This window comes from Somniosus microcephalus, chromosome 9, assembly GCF_052327205.1.
Source record: "Somniosus microcephalus isolate GS21.2 chromosome 9, FLI_Smic_1.0, whole genome shotgun sequence".
NCBI lineage: Eukaryota > Metazoa > Chordata > Chondrichthyes > Squaliformes > Somniosidae > Somniosus > Somniosus microcephalus.
This window is the reverse complement of record NC_140995.1, coordinates 140,365,086-140,391,154: the sequence shown is the minus strand read 5'-3', so window position 1 is coordinate 140,391,154 and position 26,069 is coordinate 140,365,086. Positions and strand designations below refer to the sequence as shown.

The following is a 26,069-nucleotide window of genomic DNA, read 5'->3' as shown; positions in this document are numbered from 1 at the left end:
CTGATCTGACGAAAACTTTGACTTTTCCGAACAAATATTGTTGTGGTTGTGGTTGTGATTGAAGGTCAATCATCACAGCCCCAGGACATCGCTGCAGGAGTTCCTCAGGGCAGTGTCCTAGGCCCAACCATCTTCAGCTGCTTTATCAATGACCTTCCTTCCAACATAAGGTCAGAAATGGGGATGTTCGCTGATGACTGCACAGTGTTCAGCGCCATTCACAACTCCTCAGATAATGAAGCAGTCCATGCCCGCTTGCAACAAGACCTGGACGGCATTCAGGCTTGGGCTGATATGTGGCAGGTAACATTTGTACCACAGAAGTGCCAGGCAATGACTATCTCCAAGAAGCGAGAGTTGAAATGTTATGTCTGACACTGGGGATAGGTACTTCATTGCCTTGGCCTGAGCACATGAAGTTTGATAGTGCTGTTATCGTTATATTATGTCTGACATTGGATATAGGTATTCGATTGCTTTGGCCTGTAGGAGTGTGGTTGCATCAGCCATTAAAAACGACATGAGTTGAGTTCTACATACGGCCTCTGGATTATCTTTGCAAACGCAACATTTGGCGACGAGGGTGGCTGAAATCTCTCTTCCTCCACCTCCTCCCTTCCTTGCACGACCCGGTGAGCCCCCAATCCCATGGGTTCGCTAGTTACAGTCCTTTGAAACTTACCTCATCGCTCTCGGACTAGAAAATGTGAGTGCAGCATGGAAAAAGGCACTGTTATCCCATTGCTTGGGAGCGGAGGGCCAGCGTGTTCTTGGGACATTATGAACAGCAGACTCAATTCAAACATATGATGTGGCTGTGGCTCTGTTAAGCACACACTTCTCTGCCCCACAAAGTGTCCTCCTGCGGCGATTCATTTTTAGACAGTGTCACCAACTCCCCAGCGAGTCTGTGCATCAGTACGTGGCTAATTTGAGGGGGTTAGCTAGCTCGTGCAAGTTCGGTGCACTACAAGACGAGATGGTGCGTGATCAACTAATAGAGCACACCAACAACGTGAGAGTGTGTGAAAGACTGTTACTCGAGTCCGACAATCTGTCGTTGTCACAGGCAGTTAACATTGCCTTTCAAGTGGAGTCTGCAGCCGAATGTGCAGCGAAACTAGCACACACACCCAGTGACAGCGCCGTCGGCCCCGACAGCTCTGACACTGTAATACTTGCGTGATGGCAGCAACGCGAGCTACCGCGGCAACAGTGTGGAAACTGTGGATCTCGTTCACATGCTACCAGAGCGCAGAATTGCCCCGCGCGCGGCCAAGCCTGTCGCAATTGTGGAAAACAAAATCACTTTGCCAATGTCTGCCGCTCTGCCCTTGTTGCTACAAATGAACACGCTCAGTCCTCAAGCATTGTAAGTCACAACGTGAGCTCTGGGCCAGTAGTGGCTTTCAAGTCATGCACAATTAACCTGAATGATGTGTGCATCCCTCTGTTGTTGGATACCGGTGCCAGCGTCTCACTGCTGAATGTGGACACATTCAAACATTTTTTCAGCTCCCTACCACTCTCTGCGCCCTCCAATGTCCTTTGCGGGTATGGTAATTCGAAAATTGGACTAGTGGGCTCAGTCAACCTCACTGTACGCTATGGAACAAAAGTTTTGCCAGATTTTTGTTTTCATGTGGCATGCCAAGGAGCTAACCTGATGGGACTGGATCTTTTCACTGACTGGGTTTTTCTCTCTTGGACACTGGCGGGTCTGCGATTCTGCACGTCGCCTCACCGTGGCGCCAAACATGGCCAGCACTCTTCGAGGGTCTGGGCTGCCTGACTGCCTTCACCCACCAGCCCATGGTTGACTCCACCGTTACCCCTGTCATTCAGCCACTGCGCCGCATCCCGCTTGCTCTCCGTGATGGGTCACAGCTGAACTAAAGCAGCTACTGGAAGCTGGCATCATCGAACAAGTTGATGCCTCCCCATGGGTCTCCAACCTGGTGGTCGCAAAGAAAAAGTCAGGTGGTCTACGCGTCTGTGTCGATCTTCGAGCAGTGAATAAGGCCGTAATCCCTGCCCACGTCAGAGGAACTCACAGTGCAGTTCTATGGTTCCATCCTGTTCTCAAAACTGGTCCTTCGACAGGGCTATCTACAGGTTCCCCTCCACCCCAGCAGCAGGGACCTCACTGCTTTTGTGACACATGCTGGCGTCTTTCGGTACACCAGGATGCCATTCGGACTTAGCTCTGCACCCAGCTGCTTCCAAAAGGTGATGTCCTCTGTGCTCGCGGGCATTCCTGGGGTGGCCATCTGCCTGGATGACATCGTCGTGCCCTCGACCTCCACTCACGACGAACGCCTTCACAGAGTTTTCACAGCTCTAACAAAACACAAGCTCACACTGAATGGCGAAAAGTGTGTCTTTGCTGTTTCAGAGATCGAATTTGTGGGGTTTCGGTTGTCAGCTGATGGTATATCCCCACTCCAGTCAAACGTGGATGCCATTCACAGCATCCCAGAACCCAGCTCTGCAGCACAGGTTCCCTCCTTCCTTGGCATGACTGGGTACTACCTGAAGTTTTTTCCCCAGTACTCAGCCACCACAGCCCCACTGCGCCAGCTCCTGCGAAAGGATGAGCCCTGGGTGTGGTCACAAGCATGTACGGAAGCTGTTCGCCTCCTCAAATCGCAGCTCACGTCGCCTCCAGTGTTGGCTCACTTTGACGTCGCCAGCCCCACCCTCGTCACCTGCGACGCGTCCGCTGCAGCTGTGGGGGCAGTGTTATCGCAGATGCAGAATGGAGTGGAGAAACCAATCGCCTTTGCCTCCCGAGCCCTTAGCCCCACTGGACAGAAGTACTCAGTAGGCGAGCGTGAGGCGCTGGCTTGCGTCTGGGCATGTGAGCGGTGGCACCTGTACACGTATGGCCGTGCCTTCACCCTGCGAACCGATCACCAGGCTCTCACTGCCCTGCTGTCGACATCCGGCATGGGCCACAGACCACTGCGTCTACACCGCTGGTCTGACCGCCTCCGCCAATACAATTTCAGTCTCGTTCACACCAGGACGTGACAATGTTGTTGCAGATCTGCTCTCCCGCACTGTCTCTGCCCCAGCCCCACTCGTCAATTTTGAACATGTTGAACAGGATATCGTTCAGATGCTGCACATGCCTCTCCAAACCACAGTCTCTCTCCAGGAGCTCAAAGAGGCCTCTGAACAGGATCCGGCCCTCTCCCAGCTGTGCACCTTCATCAGAGATGGCTGGCCTCGCAAGGTGCCTGAGGAACTGTCTGCCTACTCCAGAGTTAAAGAGGAGCTCTCCTGCTGGAATGGCTCCTGTGTTGCACGTGGGCTCTGCACTGTGGTCCCAAGTGCCCTTCGTGCGCATGTTTTATCCATGGCGCATGAGGGCCACTTGGGCATAGTGAAGCTCAAACAACGATGCTGAGACCTAGTGTGGTGGCCGGGTATCGACAGGGAAATCGAGGCCCTGCTCAAGGACTGTGCAGCCTGCCTTGTAAGTGGCAAGACTGGCCACCAAGCTCCTCCACCCCTGCAACCCCTTGCCTGGCCCACTCAGCCCTGGGAGCACCAGCAGCTGGACATCTGCGGGGAGATCCATGGTGTCCCCCACCATCAACAGTTCCTAATAGTGACCTATGACCTGCACTCAAAATGGCCAGAGGTCACTGCCGTGGGCTCCGTCACCTCTCAGGTCATCATCGATATCCTTGAGTCCCTCTTCTCTCGCTGGGTGCATCCAAAGGCCATCACCACAGACAATGGCCCCCAAATGGTCTCTTTGGAACTCTCCTCTTACCTTGAGAGCAAGGGCATCCGTCACATACGCACTACCACCCCGAGTCAAATGGGGGGGTGGAGCGTTTTAACCAGACACTGAAAAATGGCCTCAGAGCACACCTATCCCAGGGGTGTGCGTTTGACAAGGCCCTCCTCCACACACTGCTGCACTACAGAGCCTCCCAGCATTCCACTACAGGGGTCTCACCCGCATCCCTCATGCTAGGCCGTGAGCTCATGCTGCCCCTTGGCAGGCTCCGCCCCTCGCTAGCTCATAGCCCTGCTCCACGGGCTCAAGCCACAGTCACTAGACAGCAGGAGAAGATGAAACTCCGCTTCGACCAGTCGAAGAGGGCCAAGGCGCCCAACATCTCAGTCTCCGATTGGGTCAGAGTCCGCAGGCCTCACGGCAACAATAAGATGGCCTCATTCTGGTCCTCCCCTCTCCAAATCAGCTGCCAACTTGGACCAGCCACTTTCTGCCTCACTGACGGCTCTCGGTGGCATGCCAGCCGCCTTCGGAAGGTGCCAGCACCCCGATGCAGGATTACACAGATCTAATCCCCAAGCCTTACCCCCAGAGTGGCGGGATGCACATGTGGCTCAGCCAGCCAACCCTCAAGCAGATAGTGTGCCTCAGCCAAAACCTCACCAGTCCCCACCTCGGCTTGCTCCTCCCCAGTCCTCACCTCGGCCTGCTCGTCACCAGTCCGCACCTCGGCCTGTTCGTACACGTTCTTGCCCTGGCCACCTACAGGACTTTGTCACTACATTTCATGTTTGAAATTCTGTGAGGGGGGAGGAAATGTTATGTCTGACATTGGGGATAGGTACTCGATTGCCTTGGCCTGAGCACATGAAGTTTGATAGTGCTGTTATCGTTATATTATGTCTGACATTGGATATAGGTATTCGATTGCTTTGGCCTGTAAGAGTGTGGTTGCATCAGCCATTAAAAGTGACATGAGTTGAGTTCTACATATGGCCTCTGGATTATCTTTGCAAATGCAACACTATCCACCGCCCCTTAACACTCAACGGCATTACCATCGCTGAATCCCCCACCATCAACATCCTGGGGGTCAGCATTGACCAGAAACTTAACTGGACCAGCCACATAAATACTGTGGCAACAAGAGCAGGTCAGAGGCTAGGTATTCTGTGGCGGGTATCTCACCTCCTGACTCCCCAAAGCCTTTCCACCATCGACAAGGCACAAGTAAGAAGTGTGATGAAATACTCTCCACTTGCCTGGATGAGTGTCGCTCCAACAACACTCAAGAAGCTCGACACCATCCAGGACAAAGCAGCCCACTTGATTGGCACCCCATCCATCACTTTAAACATTCACTCCCTCCACCACCGGCATACCGTGGCTGCAGTGTGTACCATCTACAAGATGCACTGCAGCAACTCGCCAAGGCTTCTTCGGCAGCACCTCCCAAACCCGCAAACTCTTCCACCTAGAAGTACAAGGGCAGCAGGCACATGGGAACATCACCACCTCCAAGTTCCTCTCCAAGTCACACACCATCCTGACTTAGAAGTATATCGCCGATCCTTCATCGTCGCTGGGTCAAAATCCTGGAACTCCCTACCTAACAGCACTGTGGGAGTACCTTCACCACACGGACTGCAGCGGTTCAAGGTGGCGGCTCACCACCACCTTTTTAAGGGCAATTATGGATGGGCAATAAATGCTGGCTTTGCCAGTGACACCCACATCGTAGGAACGAATTAAAAAATATATCGTTGTTAGAAACCCCATAAAAAGTTCGACCCATTCAAATGAAGTGTAACTGGGTTTTTAATGGCGATCTGAGTAATAGCTACTGATAAACAACCGTTTTGACCCTGAAAACCAAATTTTATATTGGGGAATGTCAAATTTCTCCATTAAGTTAAAAATGATTAGATTTTAAAATTAATAAAAACTATTTTTTAATTTTTTTAGGAAGTTTTTTCATATTTCAGCTTTTACCTTAACTCAATGTGTATGTCCTAATCTTTATTCTGCTCTCTGTAAATGTTTTAAAAAGTGATTGATTGTTAGTGCTTTCCATTTCCTGATTCCCTGTCTGAGAATTCTGCATTGTGATAGGCTGCTTAGACAGCTTGCTGATGTCACAGCAGCTCATACTATGGGATTCCCACGATACTATGTTGATTTCAACTGCGCGTTGGAAAAATCTGAACTTCTCGCCTCAGAAATCGCAAGATCTTTATGAGAAGCTTACTTCGGGGCCAGCAGCGATCGCCTTTGCTGTGCTGCTGACCGCAAATTACGGGCCATGTTGGGGCTCATGTTACCAGCGTTGTGATTACATCATTGCATTATTGATCTCATCGTTACTCTCAGTTCTGAAAACCTGGCAAACAGTCTTGCAAAATACTAGACAGCAATTCACTTTTAATAAATATCTGACATTCATGGATGTCTGAATGTATGTAATGGCATAAAATCAATATCTGAACAAATATTACCTTTGTACAGTGGTGACTAACTCCTTTTCCCTCTTCTTCTGACTCTCCAGAAGTACCTCTTTCTCTCTGCAAAGGACTCGATTCTCTCCTAGCGTTTTCTCCAAATCTTTGAACGTGTCCTGAAATTGATCATTCTTTTCTTCCAGGATAGTAAGCTGTGATGACAACAATAAGAGCGTAGCAATCAGCAAAGTTTTTCTTATTATAGACAACGAATTACAGGCATTATGTTATGCTTTGTGACATTAAGCCATGTTATGGGGTATCAACTCTAACAACAAGTGTAAGGAGCTCATGCACTTCTTTGTCATCAAGATTGAAAACATCTGTTCAACTGCCTCTGCTGCTTTCCCACATCCCCTTGCCCACTAAGCCAAATCCTTCCACAGCCACCACTAGCACTGAAGCCCCATCCCTTTCTCATTTACCTCTCATCTCGCCTCATGCCCTCTCTGAGCTGATCTCATCCATGAAACCCACCACTGCTCCCTTGACCCCATTCCCACTTCCTGGTCCCCATGCTGGCTGACATTGTAAATGGTTCCCTCTCCTCAGGCAATGTCTCTCTCCCTTTCAAATTCATCGTCATCATCCACTCCTTAAAAAGCCAACCCTGCACCAGTCTGTCTTTGCAAACTACCTCCACCCCTACCTCCGCCACTACCTCCGCCACTACCTCCGCCACTACCATTGGCACCTCCAGACTTGATTATTCCAATGCTCTCCTGGCTAGCCTCCCATGCTCCACCTTCCATAAACTTTAGCTCATCCAAAACTTTGTACCCGTACCCATATCCTATCCTGCACCAAGTCCCATTTGTCCATTTGTTCAACATCCCTGTCCTCACAGAGCTATATTGGTTCCTGGTCACCCATTGCCTCAAATTTAACATTTTCATTTTCATTTTGAAATTCCTCCAACATCCCTCTCCTCAGCAATTTCCTTAAACATGCTTTTGCCTCCCAAATCCATACTCATTTCTTCTGCAACTCCCTGTTTGAACTGAATATTCACCTCTCCTACAGCACAAAAATGGCCCTAACACAAATCACAAATGACATTCTCTATGTCTATGACTATAGTGCATTATCTCATCTTATGCTCCTTGACCTCTCTGCAACCTTTGACATTGTCAGCCACACCAACCCCTCCCAAGATCACTCTTGCAATGCCCAATCTGATGGGATTGCCTTTGCTTGATTCCACTCTTACTGATCATAGCTAAAGCAACTCTATCAATGCCTCCTTTTCCCACCCTTACACTGTCATTTCCATAGACCTCAAAGATCAAACATCTATCTTTGGCCCTTTCTTTTTCCTCTCATCCTCATGTTAAAATCCTTTTGTGGTTTCACCCTTCCCTATTTATGTAACCTCCTTCAGCTCTACAACACCACCCCACCCCCAACCCCGACCGCAACAACAAATGTTCCTTTCCTCTGACTTTGCCTCTTGTGCATCCCCCTTCCCTTTTCCACACCATTGGCCACAAATGGGTATTCCCTCCCTTAATCGCTCAAATGCTCCACCTCCTTTAAGATCGTTCTTAAAGCCCATTCTCTGACCAAGCCTTTGGTCGCTCTTTCTACTATCTCCTACTGCGTCCTTTCTGTGACGTACCTGGGGATGTTTTTTGACGTTAAAGGCATTATATAAATCATAGAATCATAGAATAATACAGTACAGAAGGAAACCATTCGGCCCATCGAGTCTGCGCCGACTCTTTCAAAAAGCACTCCAGATCGTCCCACTCCCCCACTCCCCATAGCCTTGCAATTTTTTGAAGTATTTATCCATTCCCTTTTGCAAGCTACCATTCAATCTGTTTCCACCACCTTATGGGGCAGTCCAAATCCTAACCACTCGTTGCATAAAAAGGTTTATCCTCATGTCGCCTCTGGTTCTTTTACCAATCACTTTAAACCTGTGCCCTCTGGTTATTGACCCTTCAGCCATTGGAAACAGTTTCTCTTTATTTACTCTATCTAAACCCTTTATGATTTTAAACACCGCTATCAAATCTCCTCTTAGCTTTCTCTATTCTAAGGGAACAATCACAGCTTCTCCAGTCTATCCACGTAACTGTAATCCCTCATCCCCGGAACCATTCTAATAAATCTCTTCTGTACCCTCTCCAAAGCCTTTACATCCTAAAGTGTGGTGCCCGGAATAGGACACAATGGGCTGGATTTTGTCAGCCCCGAGGAGGCAGGTATGGAGGCGGGACTGCCGGTAAAGTTGCAGAATGTGGGGGCGGCTGGCAAACCTGCCCCCATCCCGCCTCCGTGCCTTTTTGCCATGAGGCGGGAAACCGTCCTGCCCCGGGTCCCATCTCCTCGAGGCGGGAAAGGGATTAAATCCTATTAACTGCCTGTCCCATTTTACCTTTCCAAGTGCAGGCTTCCCGACATCGGGGAACCCCGCTGGGGTGTAGGAGGTGAATAGGAGGTCTGCGGGGGCCGGAGGGGTCTGAAAGTGAGATGTAGAGGTGAGTGATGGGTGCAAGTGTGGAGTGGTAAGTATGTAAGGTGAGTGTAAAGTGTTTTAAAATGTTCACTTACCTTTGTTTCTGCCTACAGCCTTCAGCCGCTGTGGATCCGGAGTCCCGACATCTTCATTGTAGATTTCACAGACTGGCTGTTGGATCCTCCGAACCAACAGCCCGGTGATTTCTGCAAAGTTGAAAGGTTTGATGAGTCCTGAACACAAGGACTCATCAAACTACACAGAATGTCAGTGTTTGACAGCTTCACAGAGCTGTCAAACGCTGACATTTCTTCTTTCAAGAAATCTTGACAGATAGCTCGTCAGACGTTGACGTGCTCTGTCAGTGACTTCCCCCTAGTTGGCCTGCTGAGCCCGCAGGGCGGGCTTAACAAGGTCAATCAGGGGAAAATCCCGCTGGTTGGCCAGGAGCTGATGGAGGCAGGATTGAAAGCCGGCAAGCAGCAGTCCCGCCTCCAAAAGCTTCCCATTGACAAAATCCAGCTTAATACTGCAGCTGGGGCTGAACTAGTATTTTATATAGATTTAACATAACTTGTTGGGTTTTGTACTCTATGGCCTAGAAATTCAGTTGGCTGCGCCAGCCGTTAGCGCCTTAGGAGGAGTAGATCTCGAGCGCTAGGCGCTTAGCACCCGGGCGCAGCGCGACCTGCGCCTCGCCCCAACTTCAGTAGACATTTAGCGCTGGCGCAAAGTCATTGCGCGCGCTCATTTGCGCGCGCAGATCATGACGTCATTTCGTCGTGCAACGCCCCATTGTGCGCCTGGCGGCCCGAACGACTGTGAAGTGGAACGGTACACAGCCGAGGCGGGCCGCGGGAAACGCAAATTAAAGGGCACTCCTGCAGTAGAAAAGGCAGCCGTTTTGCAACACTCCTTCTTTGGGAGGAGGAGGAGGAGGAGGAGGAGGAGGAGGAACAACAACAAAGTGATGGAGAGAAGCCCTCCCCAAAAACACAAATACACTAGTCTCGGCCTGTCAAAAAAACAAATCCACCCTCCCCCTTTAAGAGCTCACCGGAGCCAGAGTGTTTGCCGGCAATCAGCAGCTCGCCGCGCCTGCCCTGCGCCCAACTTCCGGTGTTAGCGCCCCGGGCTGCCGGCTTAGTGCCTAATGATAGTCGTGCATCGCCTGTTTTAGCGCAGCAGCAACCTCTTAGGGCGATGCAACTGAATATCGGCGAAGGGGGCTCGACTTTGCGCCGGGCGCAAACTTTAGCGGCCGCCCGACTTTACCGCCCCAAAAGTGGCTATACTGAATTTCTAGGCCTATGCCTCTAATAATAAAGCCCAAGATCCAATATGCTTTATTAACTGCTTTGTTAACCTGTCCTGCCATCTTCAAAGATTTGTGCACAAACACCTCTAGGTCTCTCTGTTTTTGTACCCCCTTTAAAATGGTACCATTTAGCTTGTATTGTCTCTCCTCATTGTTCCTACCAAAATGTATCAAATGTATAAATGCAGGCAGTTATTGTTATAATTATTGGCACTGTGCGCAATTAGATTTTGTAATATTTTGAGATATTTGGTCTGGAAGAGATTTTGGTTTAATTTCTATCATGAAATTATATTCGGTTCACAAAGGGTTAACTTCCAGAGCCACACAAGCTATCTGGGATGTTTAGGAAAAATTCGTTGAAATACAAGACAAATCAGCCATCTTAGAGGTTTGAATTCTCACAGACCACATCGGGTTTGAGACAATGGAGGCCACTGAGTACATTCCAGAGCTGTTCACATCTTTAATGTTAACTGGTCTTCATTTAATACAACCAGTGGGGGGCTTTGCTAAGCAGACAATGTAGTTACCATAGCTCCCACACAAGTGGGGGAGGTTTCTATTCATGGCGGTGGCTATGATTGGCAGCTTGGCAAGCCAATCCACAATACACAGAGCTGAGAGAGGGGTCTTCAGCCATCTCATCTGCTCTCTGCCTCAACTCTAATTTTGTGTGTTTTATGTAAGGGGTAAAACCCAATGGATCCAGATTTGTCTCAAAATCCAGCCTCCCAGCAGCTGATCTGCATTTGTTCTATCCTTCCCATTCCTGTATTTTGGGGCATTGGACACTTGAATCTTAATTTCCTTTAATTAAGCTAACACAATTAATTTCCTTTTATTAGTGCTGTTAAAGAATTTTATTTAAAAAATTACTTTTATTCTGTTTAATAAGAAAGCTATCAACTGGTTTTGGAGGCCGGCGGTAGATACCAATTACCCTCCATCTCCCGCTGCTTCAGAAGTTTGGAAGTTATACTATTTGTGGTTTAGGCTTTCATAGTTTGTTGCCTAGAAACATGACACTATACCAACAGACAGTCATTGTTGCCTGAGAGATAAGCAGAGTCTTAGGACAGTAGAAGCACCCTGAAAAAGAACTGCTCAAGTCAGCTTACTTTCAGCTATTCTTAAATAAAATTATGGTGGAGTTTCATTTGCAAAAAAAAAGGACCTAATTAGAATGCCAAGGGAGTTTTGTATTGTAGCGCAATTTGCATAATTATGCACACTTTTGAGTTGTCGATGTGCAAATGTCTATAACTACAGTAATAAAGCATTCCACAACTGTATTCTTTGAATAATTTGCTTCTAAAAACTAATTAAAATCAGTTGGTAACTGCCCATGCTGAAAGCCTCATTTAGTTATTTCCAGCCTCATAGGGTAAGAGATATAAATAAATGACTTGTATGTTGTTGAATTTGAATTACACATTACAGCCAAATCTCAGTGTGTTCTTCCTTTCAGTGACTAATGCCTATTTGCACCCAATCCATAAATATGACAGTTATCACTGTTCAGTATTTTTTCTGAATAAAGACTTGCTTGTTGAAGTATATATATGTGTGTAATAAAAATATAATAATTGGTAATAAAGGTTCTATTTCACATCATAGTGGCTCAATTTGTGCATAATATATTTTGCATTAGCTTTAGTTTCAGAAGGCCAGTTCCCCTGAGGGCAGGGAAAATATAATTGCGAATTATCTTGGTACTGTTATAATGGAATAATAGAAATTGCAAAATTATGAAGAACATTTTGTTTCATTAAATGATAATCATAGTGATTCTTTCTTGTTGAATTACCCTTAATTCTTAGATTTTAAATTATTAAAAATGGAAGTTTAATTCCCATGCCATATACTTCTGTAATTGGTTTTACATGTTGGTGAAAATCAGGTTTACCTTCAATTGGTATGGGGAATTTGCCAGAATTGGAAGCCAGTTAGTTGTTTTTGGTTAGTATTCAAAGTAATTGATGATTGCTTGCTTGGTAGCCAGAGGGCAGGGGGAGGAGGGTTGGGGAGGGGGCGGTGGGGCAGAGTGGAGTGGAGGGGGGGGGGGGCTTTGCCCATATGGCCCCTGATACCCAACTTTAGACATTTTCAGAAGACTATATAAGCTCTTCGGCACCAGGATCCCAAATCTCTGGCTGGATCCTGCGATCCCTAACAACTGAAAAGGCCCATAACATAAACCATGGGGTAATTTTTTGTTTTTGCTGCATAGGCAGTAATCTGGCAGAGAGAATCATCCGCCTGTTATAGAATTCGCCTGAATTTCATTCTATTGAAAATCAGGCGAGTTGTATAACGAGCGGGCGATCCGCTCCGACAGATTACTGCCCATGTGGCGAAAACAAAAACCGACCTCTATGTTACAAAGCACAATTAGGAAGGGATTTGCAGCCATTATGGATGTCAAGCAGTTTGCTAATAAACAGTTCGACAATCACCGAAAATCAATGTTACTATCAAGGCATATGCAAAATGTAATGGAGATAAAAAGAAAAGCAGGATTGTTGAATACATAATCTGAAATAATTACAGATAATCCTGGAAAACAGAGCAGACATGGTCAGAATTGTGAACCTCTTTATCGGACTTACCAAAACAATTGTGATGGGGAGAAGTGCAGGAAAAGGTCAAAATTTGGATATCCTAACTACTTAGATAAAGAAGGAATTACAGGGTTTAACAGATTTTAATAGATTTTAAAATGTCCCAATGAGATGTTAAATGCTGAAGGATTCAGCCCAAATGTTAATGTATCTTTCTCTATTCGACACTAACTGGCCCCAGTGCGTTTCCAGTATTTTCTATATTTATTTTTGATTCAATGTACTATACAGTCATAAAAATAATATACATAATAGAATAAAAACAGAAAATGCTGTAAACACTCAACCAGTCAGGCAGCATCTGTGGAGAGAGAAACAGAGTTAACGGCTCCGATCTTGACAGGGGTGGGATTTCCGAGCTGGTGGGGGGTGGTGGGAGTTGTGGTCAGGGAGTTTTAGCTCTTTTTTTTCCCAGCAGGTTCCTCGCCCGGACGAGGCCGCAGGCCAGGAGCAGGTAGGGAGCCTTGTGCTGGACTAGTGATAGCATGGGGGGGGGGGTTTCCAATCTTGGGGGGAGAAGGGGGTTCTGATCCTGGGGGTTGAGGTGTCTGATTCTGGGGAGGGGTGGGGAGGAGGCGATCCTGGGGTGGGGGGGAGGGGGGTTTGGCGATCCTGGAGGGGTGGTCGGCGATCTTGGGGGGTCCAATCGCGGGGGGAGTGGGATCTGATTCTGAGGGGGGGGGGTGGCAGGGGATTAACAGGTCAGCTTTGGGGACCGGATGGAAGCACACCAGCTCCTCCTGGCCCACAAGCAGTTCTGCAAAAGCACGTACTTCTTCCACGCAGCTGTCCTCGTCTCCCTTTAGCTGCTAGGTTTCCCGAGGTACGGGAAACCCGGCCGGCCTGGAAGACAGATAAAATTTAAGACACACAATGTTTCAGGTCGATGACCTTCCATCAGAACAATTCTGATGAAAGGTCACTGATCTGACATGTTGGGGGGGAATTTTAACCCCAAAAAACAAGTGGGTTGGGGTCGGGTGGGAGGTTAAAGTGTTAAAAATATGAATACCAACCCAAACCCGACTCCAACTCACCTACTTCCAGTTTTAACGGAGGCAGGACAAGTAGCAGGCAGCCAACCCACTCCCAGGAGGCGGGTTGGCACTTTAAATATGATAATGAGGCTGGAAGCCTCAGGTTTAACTGTGGCCGGCCGGGTTTCCTGGGCCTTGGGATTCCCGGCAGCTGCAGCGAGACGAGGTCAGCCTCAGGGAGCAATCCTTGTGGGCCAGGAGGAGCAGGCGTGCTTTGTCCGGGCCCCCTAACTCCCCCACGATCAGCCCCCCGCCATACATACCCCCCACCGTGGGTCGGTAATCGGACCCCCCCTGGGATCAGACCACCCACCGGGGTCGGGGTTCAGAACCCCTCCCGGGATCGAACCTCCCCCCCAGGGTCGGGGCTCGCACTTACCTGGGGTTGCGGCCTCTTGTCCAGCATTCTCCGCCCGACTGGAAGCCAGGCTGACTTCCAGGCGGGGAACCTGTCCGTGACGTGAACCTGGGAGAACCTAAACTTCTGGGTTTCCAGCGCTCTACCGGGCTCCTCCTGCTCCCGACGGGTCCAAAAGTAAAAATTTACACTGTTAACTCTGTTTCTCTCTCCACAGATGCTGCCTGACCTCCTGAGTTTTTCCAGCTTTTTCTGTTTTTATTTCAGATTTCCAGCCTCTGCAGTATTTAGCTTTTGAAAATAATATACAATATCTGGGAAGTAGTTTACAATGACAACTGCTAAAAATAAGTGTGCATGATCATTAACAAATATTTGTCCAAATTCTGAAACTCTACCATCGATGACCCTCGAGTTCTTTTACCTGCTGGCTCTGGCTCTGAAAATCGTCCAAGGCGGGCAGGTCAGCGAGGTACCTCTCCAGGGTTTCTATTCTCTGTTGCCGCTCGTGGCTTTGCTCAGATTCCTTTTGCAGCTTCTTTTTCAGATTGCTGATATATTTCTCGCGTGCTTTCACCTGAAGCATAGTAAATAATTGTTAATGAGAAACCAGACCTTTCAGTAACGCATGGATTGGTGATAATGGTCCTCTAGTACTTTAGTTAATGATTTGCACAGCTGAGCAGGGGGAGGGAAGGAGAACAAATGAGCATTAATGATCAGAATGTCATAATGTTAATCATTGTCACCAGTTCTACATCCCAGATGTGGCTTATGGATATTCCATAAATTTAAATGGCTGGCTGCTTTATTCAACTGCATTACAATTTAGCGTTCCTGGAGATTCATGGAAATATAATGAGGTATTAAGTACGTTGGAAGCATTTAGAAGCTTGAAAGGGTAGTGATCCCATTTTTGCTGGTTCTGTGACCTTTATTTATGCTTCTGTATATCTAGATGCTTACTTTTTTGTGTACTCACATTCTTGATCAATGCAATTCTAACACAAATGTAAGCATTTGTGAATTTAATGCATGGTTCTCTTACACTACAACAGGATTTGGAGTTTCTACTCCATGCTCAGCAGTGAGTGAAACAAGGGACTGGATTTCATTGCTGTTCATGTTGCTGTGAAGTTGGGAATGCAGTTGGGCATTCTCATCACTCTCCAAATTCCAGTGAGGTTTTGAAACGCTGAAAAAGAGTCGATGATTTCATCAGTACTCTTTCAATCTTTAAAATGAATACATGCCAACCTAGCAAAAGTTTATTATTTATTCATTCACGGGATGTGGGTGTCACTGGCAAGGCCAGCATTTATTGCCCATCCCTAATTGCCCTGGAGAAGGTGGTGGTGAGCTGCCTTCCTGAACCGCTGCAGTTCGTGTGGTGAAGGTACTCCCACAGTGCTGTTAGGGAGGGAGTTCCAGGATTTTGATCCAGCAACGATAAAGGAACGGCGATATATTTCCAAGTCAGGATGGTGTGTGACTCAGAAGGGAACTTGGAGGTGGTGGTGTTCCCATGCGCCTGCTGCCCTTGTCCTTCTAGGTGGTAGAGGTCACAGGTTTGGGAGGTGCTGCCGAAGAAGCCTTGGTGAGTTGCTGCAGTGCATCTTGTAGATGATACACACTACAGCCACGGTACGCCGGTGGTGGAGGGAGTGAATGTTTAAGGTGGTGGATGGGGTGCCAATCAAGCAGACAGCTTTGTCCTGGATGATGTCGAGCTTCTTGAGTGTTGTTGGAGCTGCACTCATCCAGGCAAGTGCAGAGTGTTCCATCACACTCCTGACTTGTGCCTGTGGAAAGGCTTTGGGGAGCAAGGAGGTAAAGCACTTTCCGCAGAATACCCAACCTCTGACCAGCTCTTGTAGCCATTATTTATGTGGCTGGTTCAGTTAAGTTTCTGGTCAATGGTGACCACCCAGGATGTTGATGGTGGGGGATTCAATGATGGTAATGCCATTGAATGTCAAGGGAAGGTGGTTAGACTCTCTCTTGTTGGAGATGGTCATTGCCTGGCACTTGTGTGGCACGAATGTTATTTGTCACTTATCAGCCCAAGCCTTGATGTTGTCCAGGTCTTGCTGTATGTGGGCATGGACTGCTTCATTATTGTGGAATTGCGAATGGAACTGAATACTGTGCAATCATCAGCGAACATTCTGTGCTCTTGCTAACCTCAGTGCTTCTTCCAAGTGGTGTTCAACATGGAAGAGTACTGATTCAACATCTGAGGGAGGACAATAGGTGGTACTCTGGATGGGGGACTTCAATGTCTACCACCAAGAGTGGCTCGGGAGCACCACTACTGACCGAGCTGGCCGAGTCCTGAAGGAAATAGCTGTCAGACTGGTCCTGCTGCAGATGGTGAGAGCCAACATGAGGGAGAAACCTACTTGACCTCGTCCTCTTCGATCTATCTGTTGCAGATGCATCTGCCAAAGATAGTACTGAAGAAGTCCCATCTTCACACTGAGGACATCCTCCATCATGTTGTGTGGCACTACCACCATGCTAAATGGAATAGATTCAGATCAAGTCTAGCAGCTCAAAACTGGGCATCCATGAAGCACATTGGGCCAGTAGCAGCAGAGGATTTGTATTCCACCACAATCTGTAACCTCGTGGCCTGACATATCCCTCACTCTACCATTACCGTAAAACCAGGGGACCAACCCTCAAAATAGCTGACCCCTTCCCCAAAATGCTGACAACTGAAGAATCTATGACATATAGTTATACTGAAAGCGCAATGTGGCATGGGCATGTTGGAACATTAGCTGCAGAAATACCCAACAATTCATCACTTAAATAGCAGAAGATTGTAGCAAAAAATTAAGGAATTTCCTTGTGGGAAAATTGTAGGCTACTGTGGATATGTATTGGTACTCTCTGTTACTAAATGTAATTGCTAAATTGCCTTTAAAGTGTTTATAATGTTATCACCATGACATAGAGACGCTGGTCAGGAATTTCCTTGGAGTTGCTCCAGTTCTGCCACTGTAACTTTGATGGAACTGCGGCAGAAACCCCAATTACTGCTGTACTTCTGACCAAGTTACAGTGACAGAGCAGGAGCTTCTCCGTAGAAGTTCATGGCCACTCTCCGGCCTTCTCTTCCCCATCCACACTGGTGTTATTTTTGTCCATGGCCAGTTCATACTGGCACTCTACTTTCCCCTCCTCATCCTTCTGTTCAAGCAGATGCTCTTCTTCTTCCCTCAGTTCATGCTGGCACTGTTCCCCTCCCTCTCTCCTGCTCCACAGTTCATGCTGGCACTGTTCCCCTCCCTCTCTCCAGCTCCACAGTTCATGCTGGCACTGTTCCCCTCCCTCTCTCCTGCTCCACAGTTCATGCTGGCACTGTTCCCCTCCCTCTCTCCTGCTCCACAGTTCATGCTGGCACTGTTCCCCTCCCTCTCTCCTGCTCCACAGTTCATGCTGGCACTGTTCCCCTCCCTCTCTCCAGCTCCACAGTTCATGCTGGCACTGTTCCCCTCCCTCTCTCCTGCTCCACAGTTCATGCTGGCACTGTTCCCCTCCCTCTCTCCTGCTCCACAGTTCATGCTGGCACTGTTCCCCTCCCTCTCTCCGTGTGTGTGTGTGTGTGTGTGTGTGTGTGTGTGTGTGTGTGTGTGAGTGTGTGAGTGTGTGAGTGTGTGAGTGTGTCAGTGTGTCAGTGTATCAGTGTGCGTCAGCGTGCTCCGGAGAATGACAAATCCTGTGAGGTTGCTGACCACCGTGGCTAAATTCATCAAGTGCAGTCCCAATGGGTCAAGCTCCAATGAGGAGCACAAATGCATACAGTTACCCTACTGTGCACATGGAGCACCAATTCTTCCTCCCCAAACTCCTGTAAGAATGGTTGGAATTCTGGATTATCCCCAAGATATCTTACTTTTTAATAAACATAAATGGGGAGAAATTCGGCATCGCCCCATTTGGGGCGCAATTATTGGCCTGGCGCAAAGTTTAGCACCTGGCGCTAATTATCGCCTCCGACTGCAAACTTGGCTCCTATCACCCCTGGAGGGGATTGGAGCGCTAAATCATGTGCTACACACCTCTCTTAAGGTGCTAACGCCGAGGAGCGAGGCGCTAACTCAGAGCACTGGCGAAGCTCATGTGATGTCAGTCAGCAATGGAACACAGACACACTGGCGCCGGCCAGTTCTTAAAGAGGAGGGTCGATCTTGCTCTCCATCCACACCCTGCTCATTGCAGCCTTGAATCTCAGCCTGGAGAGACCTGTACATCAAATCTGCTGGAAAGAACAATGGAGAGGCCCAGGGAAAGAGCTCAGAGTGTAGCCCCATAGTCTCTTCTAAATCGATGTAAGGAAGGTCAAATCAAAATGAACCTGCAAAGTGCTGCTCAGTACCCAAAACTCCTTCACACAGCATTGAATCTCTCCAGAAGTCTCTCTCTCTCAGTATGCGTGGTGCAAAAATGTCGCCAACAAAAAAAGGCAGGAAGTGGTTGCCTTTAAATAGCGCTCCCCCAGTCCCTTCCCAACTGCAAAACGTTCCCCTCAACCTGTCGTTGCTAGCGGCAGCTAGAAAGGCAGGGGGCGCCACTCAATATCCGGTCCGGGGCACTACCGGGGCGTTGCACGCTCGACTGACATCACGATGTGCAGGCACAGGGGATCGTGGCGATAGTGTTTAGCACCGCCGCAAAGTGTCTGGTCAATTTTGTGAGCGGTGCAAACATCGCCGCACCCGGGAGCTAGTTGCTTTGCGCCCCATTAGCACCCTATTTGGGCGCTAACGGAAGGCGCAAAGCAACCGATTTTTTCTCCAAAGAACCCTATAGAATACATCTAGATTTTGGGAACAAATTTCCTAAGATGTTGTTGAATGAAACTCAGTTTGACAGGATTTTTGTTTATACTTAACAAATTCTCAGGGCAATATCAAGGCTCAGTTGCACTTTATGTAGCTTTGGTTTCAGTTTTATTGGTTCTATAAATCTTCGGTAGTCATGGGGTTTTACCTTCTCCTCCATTCTCTTTATATCTTCCATGTATTTTTGTGTGTTTTTCCTGAGGCACGCGTTGAGACATGCAATCTCCAGCTCAGCTGCAGACGACTTCTGCTGCATGTCTTTCTTTCCATAGTCAACCACTTTGGATGTTTCTGTAAGGTGTGTGTGTCTCGTATTCTCACATGGAGATTCATGCTGCTGAAGGAAAGAAAATAAATTGGCATTTTTTAAAAAGAGATTCAAGTTCTATGATCTTGATTTTTTTTTCATTGCATATCCCATCTTGTAATGTAAGGAAATACAGCCAGGACACTTTGGATGTTTAACCATAATGCACGTGGTAATTTTACTCATCCACTGGTGGGGAGCCTTGCTTAGGTCAGAAAGTGGAAAGGAGGTGCTCTCCCCGAACAAGAGGGAAAAATTGGTGGGTTAGTGGTGGGCCACTGTTACGATGGAAGTTTAAGAACACATTTCTCTGCCTTTTGTTTACCCCCTCTTTTTTTTCTCTTTTTCCTAATTAATCCTGCAATTCAAATTCCATCCAGGATGGAAATAGGAAAGAGAGTATACCAGCCCTCCACTCCAGAATGGCCCAGCAGAAGGCATACTTAACAATCCAAGAAAGAACCCCATTGAGTTCAGATCTTGAAAATCGCTACATTTTGTGTGAACAGTAGATATTGAAAAAGTCATATGTTGACAATTTTGCAAATGTGATTTTTAGCATTGAAAAGATGGCCAAGGGTTCATATTATATTCATTTCCCAAATTATATTTATTATTTGAACCCTGAAATTGGATTTTTGACTTCACTTCACTGCCAGCTTTTTTAAAAACTTTTTTTTTTTTAATTTACAGTGCCATACATTTGAGGATAGGAAGCTCCTTGAGTGGACTGAAAACTAACTAAACCAGAGGAAGCGCTGGGTGGTTATAAATAGAGCTTTGTCAGCATGGCCATTGAAAACTAATGGTTTGCCACAGGGATCAGTGCTAGGACATTGCTGTTTACAGTGCAGATAATGATTTGAACCTGGAACAGCTGCAAAATGTCTAAATTTGCAGATGACGCAATATTGGGAACAGGGTTTCAAACAATAAGTAACCGGATAACTAAATACAAAGTAAATTGGGTAAGGTGGCATGATGGGATGATAAATAACCAATGGCATTTAATATGCAGAATAAATGCAAGTTAATAAGAGCGGGAAAGGGAAATAAACATTGGGAAAATAAACTAAATGTCAAGGCTACATGACAATACTGAAGAAGGATAGTAGGAATTGGTGGATAGATGACTGAAATCAACGGTGCAGCAGCAGTAAGGAAAGCTAACTGGATCTTGGGATGTACAGTCAGATAGCTGGAGCACAAATCACTGGAGGTGATGGGGCTGGATTCTACCAACCTCAGCGGGTCCGGAGCTGGCAATGTCAGTGGCAGGTCCCGGCCTCGTTGCCGGCTCCAGCACGTTGTCCAAAATGATTTTCCCCTGATTGGGCTTGTTAAATCCACCCAGCGCGTTTGCCGGCCAATTGAAGGAAGCAGGTCATCAGCCGGTTTCCTTAAAGGGGCCATGTCCAAAATGATTTTGACAGTTCTGCTGTCAGTGTTCTGCCGCATTGAGATGCTGCAAACACTGACAAGCACTGCACAAAGGTGCACGGCTGCACCCAGGCTCTCCCATGACTCCCTCCATATGCTTATGGAGGGTGTCGCCGCATGCAGGGAGGTTTTCTCTTCCCTTCCAGTGGGCGGAAGATACCTCCCCAGGACACCAACGCAGCCTGGTTGCACATTGCACAGGAGGACACAAGCAGGGATGTCGTCAGGAGGACCAGGCTGCAGTGGCGCAAACCTTTCAATGATCTCAGTAGATCACAAAACATTACTGCAAACCGCACTCAACCTCATCCTGCTGTGCCACTCATCACATCCTCATCACTCTGCCTTCCCTCCTCTACTCCTGCATATCCTTACTCACACCAGCTTACCTTGCACCTCCACTCATCCCTCTCTATCTACATTATCCCCATCTCACTAGCCACCCCTCACACTCACCCTCATCCTAGTCCAATCATATCAGCTAACAACACACAAGGGTAGGCACTTGGTTGTTTTTTACAATGCTCATGTAAAGTTTCTGTTAATGTGATGTCAAACATTGAAACCTTTATTTTCAACACTTTGCGTTCTTGGACAGATCTGTGTGCACCTTTGGAAGAGTCTTGGGCCTAGAAATTCATTATAGCCACTTTTGGGGCGGTAAAGTCGGGCGGCCGCTAAAGTTTGCGCCCGGCGCAAATTCGAGGCCACTTCGCCGATATTCATTAGCTTCGCCTTAAGAGTTTGCTCGAGCGCTAAAACTGGCGATGCACGGCTCTCTTTAGGCGCTAAGCCGGAGGTGCTGAGCGATACCGCCAAGGCCGGGCGCAGCGCAGGTGCAGCCATTTCTTGATTGACAGCAGACACCCTGGCGCCGGCCAGCTCTTAAGGGGGAAGGGTCGAGTGGTCTGCTGCTACGCCCTGGATACTGGAGCCCTCCAGCTAGGCCTGAACACTGCTGCTGGACCCAAATAGCGCCTCAAAGTATGGAGAAGGCCCGTGAACGAGCGCAGCGCTTCTCAGAGCATGATCTGAGGGTGCTGGTTAGCGCTGTTGAGAAGAGACGCCATATTTTGTTCCCAGACAATGGGAGGAAGCCGCCGGCCCGCGTCTACCGGAGAGCCTGGAGGCATGTCGCCACCAGGGTGACATCCAACAGTGAGGTCCCCAGGAGCGCTGTACAATGCCGCAAGAAGCTAAATGACCTCACCAGGATTGTCAGGGTGAGTACCCTTTCCAGTGTCCTCCTCATCCTTGCATGTGCACCTCACATTATGGGCAAAGGGACCTGAAAGCCCTAATGGCCAGCCCTCATGCAGCAGCTATGGGACAGTCATGAACATCAATTGCACATTGTGCACTTAACACACTGGCCAGGCTATTCGACCATGGGAGGCAGTGCACACAAGATCAGGGCTACACACTGGCCAGGCTATTCCACCATGGGAGGCAGTGCACACAAGATCAGGGCTACACACTGTACTTAGAGGCCGTCCTTTCTCTTGCAGGCCAAGCTGGCCAATAATAAGAGGAGCCGGACTGTGACCGGGGGAGGCGGACCCCAGATCCAGCCGCTCACCGAGCTGCAACAGCGCGTGGAGCGCATCATGGGTGCCCGGGTGATTGGCCCCGTTGCATCTGGAGATGCCGACCCTGTTCTGGGCACCAATGGTAAGGACATCACCTTTTGGACCTCTCTCGTCCCACTAGCGCATCAGATCTACATCCTTTGCCACTGTCCGACCAATGCGCTGAATGCCACCACTCATGCATCCCTCGCTGACGCCCTCTCCTCACTCTAAAGCTACTCTTGTGCCTTCCTGCTTTCAGATGGTGAGGAGGAGGTCCCTGAAGTTGCCAGTGACAGCCCCTCAGAAGAGGAGGAGGAGGAGGAGCAAGAGGAAGGCGGCCCATCAGGGGAACCCTCAGCCGCGGCAAGCCATGCCACTGTAGGGGAGACGTCTTCCCTGGAGGGGAGCGTGGGGGAAGTGTCGGAGGGGAGTGTAGCTCCTGGGACCAGCGGCCTGCAGAAACGCGGGAGGGGGGTGGAAGCTCAGCGGCCTTCTCCCCAGAGGGGGGAAGGGTCGGAGGGGAGTCCATTTGCTGGGCCCAGCGGCGTCCAGCAACGCAGGAAGGGTCGGCCAGTTCGGCGGCCTTCTCCCCAGAGGGAGAGTCCGGCCTCCAGTCCGGAGACGGTCAACGCCGAGGAGATGCGCCGCCTCGAGGACATGTCAGCGGACTCGGAGCGCCGGCACACGGAGCTCATGGGGGTAGTGGGACGGATGCCTGAGGCCATCGAGTCCCTGTCTCGGAGTGTCACCGAATTCGGGGCCTCTCTGGCAGCGACTGGCCAGGTGATCAGTGGTGCCGTGCAGTCACTGGCTGCTCTGATGCGGTCACAGAACAGGGCAACACAGGCACTCACTGCTGCCACGCTCGCTGTGTCAGCCCGGCATCGCCAGGGCACCCGGCGCGCTGCAGCAGCACAGCAGTCTGTCCATCGGCAGATTGCTGCGCATGCTGCAGTGCTGGCCCGGGCGAGTGCCAGTGTCTCAGGCGACCAGCGACCGCCTGCCATCTGCCAGCTTGCCCCCATTCCTCCAGCCGCCACTGCCACTCCCCCAGTGGAGCTGCCATGAGCTGCTGCAGCGACTGATGCTGGCCAGCCACAGCTGCAGCATTCACCAGCCGGCCCCTCGAGGGCCAGACCTCATCTAGGCCGACCCCCAAGGGCATCTGCCGTCACGACATGTGCCCCTCAGGAGCCTTCCCCCAGCCTTGCAGCAGCCACTGGCCTCACTTTGAGGAGGAGCAGCAGGGCGTCCAGGGGCCGGCAAAGTTTGCAGAGGGCATCGCCCTCGCGGGACACAAAGTAGAGGGTGTGTCCAAATGTTGTTTTTTTTGGAATGGTTGTTTTTTGAAGGCCGAGGATGAGGCCATTTTTGTTTACATCTTTTGTTAATCCTCCCCAGGTTGTGGGAGTGAGTCGTGTGTGTGAGTGTTTTTTGGGGGTTTCGTGTGTTCTTGGTTTTCATGTGGGAAGGGCCCTGAGTTTGTACAATAAACCATTTTATTTATTCACATTGTCCATGTTTGATCTTTGAAGTGTTTGTTGCCTTAACCGGCTGAGGGCTTGCGGAGCGGCTGCAATCATGTTCTTTCATTGGCACAAGCCATTCCCTGACAGGGGGCCTAGAAGTGACGTTCAATAAGCCGCCGACGGGCGGCCCTTGGACCTTCTGCCTCCCTCCTGGGCTGGTACTCCTCGTCCTCCTCCTCCTCATGCTCCTCCTGCTCCTCCTCCTGAGGTGGTGGTCCAACGTGAGGTGGCAGTGCCTGAGTCCTACAGATAGCCAGGTTGTGCAGCATGCAGCAAACCACGACAAATTGGGAGACTCGCTCCTGCGAATACTGGAGGGCTCCCCCGGAGCGATCCAGACAGCGGAACCATTGCTTCAGGACGCCGATTTTTTGTTCGATGAGGTTCCTGGTCGCTTGATGGCTCTCGTTGTATGCCTCTTCAGCAGGGGTCATGGGCGCGCGGAGCGGGGTCACGAGCCAGGTACACAAAGGATAGCCTTTGTCCCCGATAAGCCATCCTCTTGGGTGAGGCTGTGCCTGGAACATGTCAGCCACAGTTGTCTGTCGCAGGATAAAGGCATCATGGCTGCTGCCTGGAAAGCGGGCATTGACAGCTAGGATGCGCTGCCTGTGGTCACACACCAGCTGTACGTTGAGGGAATGGTAGCCCTTCCGGTTGTGGTAATCCTCGGCATGCTCCAGAGGTGCCCGCAAAGCCACATGCGTGCAGTCAATGGCGCCCTGCACCATGGGGAAGCCCGCTATTCTTGCAAATCCCACTGCACGCTGCTGCTGCTTGTCCAGGGTCATGGGGAAGGAGATGAATTGACGTCTCCTTCTGAAAAGGGCATCGGTCACCTGGCGGATGCAGCAATGCACGGCGAACTGGGAGATGTTAGCTATGTCCCCAGCAGCGGATTGGAAGGAGCCGGTGGCATAGAAGTTGAGAGCCACCGTCACCTTCACTGCCACCGACAGAGACGTCCTGCGCATCAGCTGTGGACGCAGATCTCTGTGAAGCAGCTGGCAGATGTCTGCAACCACCTCCCTTCTGAATCGCAGCCTCCTAACACACTGCGCGGCAGACATGTTGAGATAGGAGAACTGCTGGCGGTATACCCTGGGTGGGTAAGGCCTCACTTGGCGACGCCTGTTGCCCCCTCTGCGTCTAGCCAGGGCTGCCACTCTCTCACGGCGTCTGTAAGCCCTTCCGACATAAGGCTGAAACTCAGCGTTGGCACCCAATGCAGCCCCCATAATATGCTGGCAAACACTGAGATCTCAATGAAGGCAAAGATAATTGCAAAGCTCTGGCCTGAAGCCAAAAAGACCTGTCCTAGTGTTGGGCCAAAGCAGTAAGCTCTCTTCCTTGGTCTCTCTCCAAAAATCCGTTGCACAAGAGTGAATGCTGCAAAATGGCTGCCCTTTATAGTGCAGGGTAAGTGCCCTTTAATTTGCGCTCCCCGCGGCCCGCCTCGGCTGTGTACCGTTCCACTTCATAGTCGTTAGGGCCGCCCGGTGCACAATGGGGCGGCGCGAGTGAAGTTCCGGTTCCGGGCGCACAAAGGGCATTGCACGACGAAATGACGTCATGATCTGCGCGCGCAGCTGAGCACGCGCAAAGACTTTGCGCCGGCGCTAAATGTCTACTGAAGTTGGGGCGAGGCGCAGATCGCGCAGCGCCCGGGCGCTAAGCGCCTAGCGCTCGAGATCTGCTCCTCCTAAGGTGCTAACGGCTGGCGCAGCCAACTGAATTTCTAGGCCTTAGTGTGTTGCAGTGAATGGTAAAACATAACGGTACCCCCCCCCCCCCCCCCCCGCAATGGTCAGGAGTGTGAGAGGAATGGCTTGGGCATTGTAGGGATGCTTTGTGGTGTTGGTGTGGGGTGGTGCCAACCTGGCACATCATGTGGCAGCCAGGGTGTACAGCGTCAAGTGAAGTAAATCTGGCCATGGTGAGGCCATCTTTGGCCTCCCGGGCAGCAATGTGGTTGGGTGCTGATGCCCTCTGTCCTGTGCAGCATCAGTTGATTGTGAAGAAGTTTGGTGTGATTGTTGGTGCTGCTGGTGTGCCTGGTGCTGCTGGTGTTAGGGCTGATCGTGGTGGGATTCTGAGGACCAAGGTGAGATAGTTTCAACAGCACCACTGCTGATGGAATAGATGGCAGGTGAACTTGAGATGATAGAAGTGATCTGTCAATGGTGAGAGAGGTTGTTCCAATGAGGTGACACTGGACAGAGAGTTTACTCCAAACACTTGCAGCCTGCATAAAGCTCAATCTGTTTTGCAAATGGAGTAAGTAACAGCTTCTGAGCTTGGAAAATGAACAGCTGT

General features: G+C 49.5%; 1 protein-coding gene across 6 annotated transcripts in view; it reads right to left on the bottom strand.

The window, feature by feature from the left end:
* The window catches only part of cep85l (centrosomal protein 85L), a 361,990-nt gene that overhangs the window by 20,816 nt on the left and 315,105 nt on the right, over window positions 1-26,069 (bottom strand). For 5 of the 6 annotated variants that reach the window (XM_085997327.1, XM_085997326.1, XM_085997324.1 and 2 more), the window contains 3 exons: window positions 19,055-19,243; window positions 14,478-14,630; window positions 6,250-6,404 (listed from right to left, as the gene is read on the bottom strand). In XM_085997327.1, coding sequence (XP_085853453.1) covers window positions 6,250-6,404; window positions 14,478-14,630; window positions 19,055-19,243 — 497 coding nt within the window. The remainder of the gene's footprint in view (window positions 1-6,249; window positions 6,405-14,477; window positions 14,631-19,054; window positions 19,244-26,069) is intronic. The other variant, XM_085997325.1, reaches the window with a different exon arrangement.